Source organism: Mercenaria mercenaria, chromosome 1, assembly GCF_021730395.1.
Source record: "Mercenaria mercenaria strain notata chromosome 1, MADL_Memer_1, whole genome shotgun sequence".
In the NCBI taxonomy this organism is placed as follows: Eukaryota; Metazoa; Mollusca; class Bivalvia; order Venerida; family Veneridae; genus Mercenaria; species Mercenaria mercenaria.
Window position 1 is genome coordinate 50,540,176 of NC_069361.1, and position 6,148 is coordinate 50,546,323.

Sequence of the window (6,148 nt, forward strand, 5' to 3'; positions counted from 1 at the left end):
TAATGTCCTGTTTGACAATAAACATAAGGTCCAGTATTCTTCAGATGTATAACTCTTTTATAGAAACGTAAATGGCAACTTCCTCACAAGAAACATATATGCAAAAGGAATGACAGTCCATCATCAAATACAACGTATGCCTCAACCTGATGTCCTTCCTTATTGCTCGACTAGGTGTGAAGAAATCACCGCCTATGTTATCTCTGTCATCTTCCCGTTGTATTTTATAGATATATAAAGCTAATTAGTGTCAAGTAATAATTATGACAGGTTTGGACTAGAAAAGAACATAAAACGTAACAGTAATTTTTCTTCAGTCATTTTAATTTTCCATAATAATAGGAGCTTTGTAAAGCTATCACAATTAATTTCACAAAATTTTGATATATTTAAAGATATAAAACTTTGCTAAATACATCTAAACAAATAAATGTGTTTGACTTCCTTGCTTTTTGATTTTTTTTTCACGTCAATACATGAGCAACTGTATGAAGATAATGAGTACAGGAATTGGACACGGCGGACAAAAAGGTCACATTCGGTAAATAAGTAAAATAAATATCACTACAAGAAAAGATATGAACATAAAAAGTTTCAAAAGCAACTGGACTTAGTCTAATACTTATAGTTTGATCTAACTTAGGGTAAATTTGATTGTAAATTTTTGACAGTCATTATGGGAACGCAAAAGGTTAGAAATGTCTATTTTGATCTTATTCTTTTAAGAATTGCATTTTTATATTATCTTAGTAAGAATAAAATTAAAATTTTCTATAAACATTTAAATTATCGAATAAAAATCATACTTTTTACTGGACCAGGAACTTTCAAGACGGTTTGGGATATCAAACAGACAGTTCTGAAATGCATAAAACTTCAGAATACCGCCCATAAAGAGTACATACTAGTATATTTAGATCTGGCAAAAAAAAAAAAAAGCCTAAAGCCGTACAAAAAACTTTTACTGATTTATTGGATCAGACAGGAAATAAAATCTGTAAAAAGAACCTTTGGATGCATAGAATGCAACCAAGAAGAGTAATAGCAAACTCGGTTTTATTGAGTCTGTTCATAAGAGGTAGTGAAATGTAAAACACCTCTCATGCCCCTTAGCATCGACTTAAGCGGAACTCTATTAGTAAAAAACACTTTTATGAAAAGCAGAGCGATCCAGAACAATTGAATTAAGATGACCAAAAAGTACAAATAGAAATGTTCGCATATCTTAGTAGGTCATAATCATAATGACTGTATAAAATGGTTTGGAAAAATTTACACGTAAACCAAGTCTTGTAATTTCTTTTTATGAAGTGAATTTTAAGAAATAAAGATATAGATAATCATTCAATGAGCCAAATTCCTTTTTAATGTGAAAATAATTTGGAAAGCATTTAGCTGTAGAATGTTAATGGGTTTTTATACTACGTCGTAAGTTAAAAAAATTGACTTTGTTGAAATACAATGCAAGTATTATGTGGCCACCATAGGCATTGGTTCCATAAAGGTATAATGTCAAAGCCTAATTAATATATCACTATTCTGAGTAGGTACTTCACATTAAATACCAGTTTTGTTTGTGCTATTAAAAATGATACCAGGGTTTTTGATAAATTAAAAACACATGAAATAAAAAAAAAAATACAGATGCTTTGGAAACTGTAGGCTGTTCATAAAAAACAACATAAAAGTTTCATAAATGTCATTTCACGTAAGTCAATTTGCCGCGGCGTATACAACACATGTTATTCTGATGTAGATTACAGGAACAAGTAACAATTATATTGTAGAGCAACATGTTTCATCAAGGTAATCCAGACGTGTAGTTAAAATAATAGGTACATGTTTTTTTTCCACATAAATTGCGCTCTGATTGCGAATGTAAGAGTATATAACTTCAGATTGCAGCACCACAGTTTGCAGGAAAAAATATAGACAGGTCGTGACTTGGTTAATCAGTGGTTGATGGATTAACACTTCGTACTATTTCAATATTCCAAATTAAAATGTAACGTAAGTAAAGCATTTGTACAAATCAGATTAATCTACAACCAAAAAAAAATGTTCAGATGACATTGAGCACTTCGTGAGTCTTTATTTATACGCACTTAGACCTCTCTCGCATGAACCCTCGATTCGTTCATACAGAACATACATAGATCAAGCCGCAAATTACAAACAACAAAACAGAATGTCTTGATACTAGTTGATAACTAAATCATCTTTCTAATGGATTCAAAATTTATCAAGTTTTTGTAATGATTTCATGAGACAGCCTCACTTTCTCCGAAACACCCAGCCTCTATCTCTAGTATCAACTGATTCAGTCTTAGTATTCATTGATCATGATTCTGTTTACTCCGGAAATTAAATGCTATCACTGATATCAAATGCAGACAAGAATGAGCTGAAGGAATGCGATAAAGACTTCTGGTCCAAATTTTGATCGAGTTCTAAATGATCTAAGTTACAGTTATTCTCATTTATTGCACCTTTTGAAGCTAAGTGCGAATTGTATCTATCCGTACTTAAATACTTTTGAGCAGTGTCTGCACAATTTACTAGAATATGTATTGATTGCCTAAGCCTAACAATGTCAGCTGCGTGTACTTTATCGCATTCTGTATTTTGATCACTATGTTGTTTTCCCAGTTCACTTGAAGGTGATCTTATGTTTTCTATGGCTTTACTATCACGTTCACCTATATTCCCTGTTTTATTATTAAAGATAGGTTTGTACTTTTCTGCACTTTTGTTTATACAACAACTATTTGCTACACTTGAATCATCACATCTGCCAGGATACATTTCTTTCGTACCTGAAGTACTGTCTAAACAAGTCAAACGGCTACACTTTTGACTAGATTGTGTAACAGTGATACTGTCGGCTACAAAACTTTGGTTGGAATTGTCTTCAGACATCTTTAGGGAGCTACATGTTCTTGATTGAATGCGCGGTAGTTCATCAGCGACTTCCATTTCGTTGACTTCTATATCTGACTTTTCACCAATATCGGATTCGTTCACCTTGCCATTCAATTTATCATAAAACACGTTGTTAATTAGTGTGTCTGTCATATCGTCTGTGATTTTTTCATGAACTCCACTCAGGAAAGGATCGTCAAACAAATAAGTGTCTGACATACAATTGTTATTAAATACACCACATCTACTGAATGGCTTAGTTCCATATTTTTCTTGTCGTAATTCCTTTTGTAGACATTTCGTTACATTATTTATAAGTACTGTCCTTCTAAGAAAGGCTTCGGGATCATCTAATTGCCTTAACTTTTTTATTGAGATTTCAAGAATTTTCTTTCTTTCGTCTCTCCTTTGCTTTGGTGTGTTTAAAAATGGCGAGACGCGTTTTGATGGCATGTACACTTCTCCGGACTCCGTAGTTATCGCTTTTCGTTTGACTCCGTGAGGGTTTACATTCATGTCATCCAGTCCAACTTCTGTTTCCTTGCACGTGTAAGACAGGCTTATTGCATTGTGTTTTCCTGTAAAAATATGAAAAATACAAAATATAAATCATGATATATTTTGTTTTCAGGCTTATGCTACAGTATACTTGTGATAACCTATAATAACAAAATGCTTAAATTAGCTTGAGTACTGTATTGGCGGGCATCTACTGCAGCAATATCAATGTCAATTACCCACATCAATAGGTTTCTATAAATGGAGAAGTGTTAGACTACTAGGCAACACAAAATAAAACCATCTTTACCAGTCTAGTACTAGAGAACATAGAATGAAAAATGATCATTCCACGTTTTATGTTCCCCCCTCGGGACTGTTCTGACTTGGGATTGGTTCATAAATTTATACGATATTAAGATGGACAAACGCATCGGATTCCTTTCATGTCTCTTTAATTTACTTAGTCTCTCTATAGTTTAAATGTGAATAATAAACTAATTTGAATGGGCCAACTAAGTGTGTATATGTATTTAAACAAAAACTGTACTTGTTTTAACGATGAAATTTGATAATCGTCTCTAGTACTTTACAGTGATTTGAGCCGCGCCACGAGTCTGGTCAGGATCCATTTACTGGAAGGGACATAATTTATCTGCGAACTATAAAATCTTTATCAAACATAGTTGATTTGTTTTTGGAAAATGGAATAATATTTATTGGAAGTGTCACCTGCATTTTAAGAAATCATCCGCGATTGAAATATAATATACACAATTATTGGTATAGGAAATCACATATTATGCCTACGCTCAAATTAATACCTTACCGTGTTAAGTATGGCAAAAATTAACAGCACATATAACTATTTTGAGCCTGCGGCTGAATTTATTAAACCTGTACTATAGACATCATCTGCCTTAAAAGGTCACCATATTTTCTTCCCGTTTAACGCTGAAGAGAATAATTAACTTCTTTTCAGAAAACACCTGTCAACAAAGTTTATCTCTCACTCTCTCTCTCTCTCTTTTTTCTCTCTCTCTGTACTATTTTGCCAGAGTCTCATCGGGAGAATGTTTTGAGATGTTGATGTTATTTACAATAGGTAACACATATTAACCATGTCATTAATTAAGATATTTAACGTCTCTTAGTCACGTCTGTCATTGGACCAAATACAACAAAATCAAAATAAATTTCCAGTCACAGCACATAACCTTTATTGTCGGTCAGAGTGTCTCTATTTGCATTCTCCTTAAAATCATTTTCTTTACAATTTCAGTTTTGGCTACACATGTCTTTCGTTCTGTCAGATATTCAGCTTATTCTCCTCCATTTAAAACCCCATTTTAAATACTGAACCATTGAAAGAGGCATGCGTCCACACAAATGACAATAACAGTATGTGCCATGGTGTTCGTGATGCAAAAAGGTCATCACAAAAGAAATAGCCGTGTTCAAACGTGAGGCAGTTAAACAGGTAATTATCTTGAAAATCCGTTTATACTGCAGTAAAGTAAACCAACCCTTTAGCTCTCTTTGAAGTTTAAGTTTAAACATTATTTTGCTCGTATTACTGTGAAGCTATATACTATTAGGTAGACTGGTTTGGCTGTTTAACAATAACATTGATTTTGCTACCGCTTAACCCTATCGTATACATAACACGGTCATAATATCTTGTCACACAAAAAAATGTTTAAAGTGCATTATAGAAGTACTATAAATACAGTCAATATATATTTAAGGCTTATGTAATAGATATGATTAGAATTTAAAGAAGCAGCTATGTGGTCATTAACTTTAATAACTGCGCAAGAGGATGAAGAAGGAAAATAACAAACCGTTTGTAGGAACATGCTTTTCCGAATCAGTTTCTATATTGTCTTTTTCGTATCCTTTTTCACTATGCTCGGATTTAACACTTGTAGTAAGACCATTTGAAATTTCCATACGACATGGAATTGACAAACTCTTACTAGTTTCTACTTGACACGAGTCCGAAAATCTTTGATTATCGGATAATCCGGAATGTGGATGATGAACATTTATCCAATGCAAATCAAAACTTTCACATCTTTTATTTTGTATGTCTTCGTCGCCCTCGTTAAATGGGTTCGTGTACAAAGCTGGCATTGATAAAATACAAGTCATATTGTGCTATAACTTTTACAATTATATAATATTTTTATATTTTTCCATACAATTTAACTTTCATAACAGTATAATCCAAACATATTAACTGCACACGCCCGGAGATCACAATATAACTCCTTTTGGTTGTATAGTTATTGGAAAATTATGAAAGCGCACAGTGCGTCCTATCACTCCGGCTATCAATCGTAAACTGGCGTTGAACGTGTATGCAAACATGCTATCAAGTTCACGCTTAAATGAGATGTATAATATGATACAGGCGATGGGAAGTTACTCGTTTGAGATAGTTTGAGATAAAGCAAATCACATAATATACATGTTTGTATAGACAAATTAACATCTCTAATAAATCACACATGAATCATTGCGGTAAGTTTGAAGTAGATATGTTTTTGTCTTATTAGTTTGCTGTTCTTATCGATATATCCTGATATACTTGCATGTGAGATGTCTTACATGGAGGTGGATGGGGACAGTCAAACCCACATTTTCTGATATGCGCGACGCATTTGTTTTTCTATAATTCTTTACAAGTGGTCATTTAACTAGTCAGATACGTCTGGTCAGCGTA

At 33.1% G+C, this 6,148-nt stretch overlaps 1 protein-coding gene across 1 annotated transcript; it reads right to left on the reverse strand.

Annotated features, from left to right (window-relative positions):
• Window positions 1-303: 303 nt before the first annotated feature.
• Window positions 304-5,777, reverse strand: LOC123538237 (uncharacterized). Its single transcript, XM_045322208.2, has 2 exons — window positions 5,265-5,777; window positions 304-3,500 (listed from the first exon to the last, which is right to left on the reverse strand). The coding sequence occupies exons 1-2, from the start codon at window positions 5,572-5,574 to the stop codon at window positions 2,365-2,367; spliced, it is 1,446 nt and encodes a 481-aa protein (XP_045178143.2). The 5' UTR covers window positions 5,575-5,777; the 3' UTR covers window positions 304-2,364.
• Between the last annotated feature and the right edge of the window lie 371 nt (window positions 5,778-6,148).

What these genes read in the sequence shown, in the direction of transcription:
- LOC123538237 (XM_045322208.2), bottom strand. Translation starts at nt 5,574, where the DNA reads ATGACTTGTATTTTATCAATGCCAGCTTTGTACACGAACCCATTTAAC. An exon ending in AAAGCATGTTCCTACAAACG is followed by an intron (nt 3,501 to 5,264) that starts GTTTGTTATTTT and finishes ATATTTTTACAG; the next exon opens with GAAAACACAATGCAATAAGC.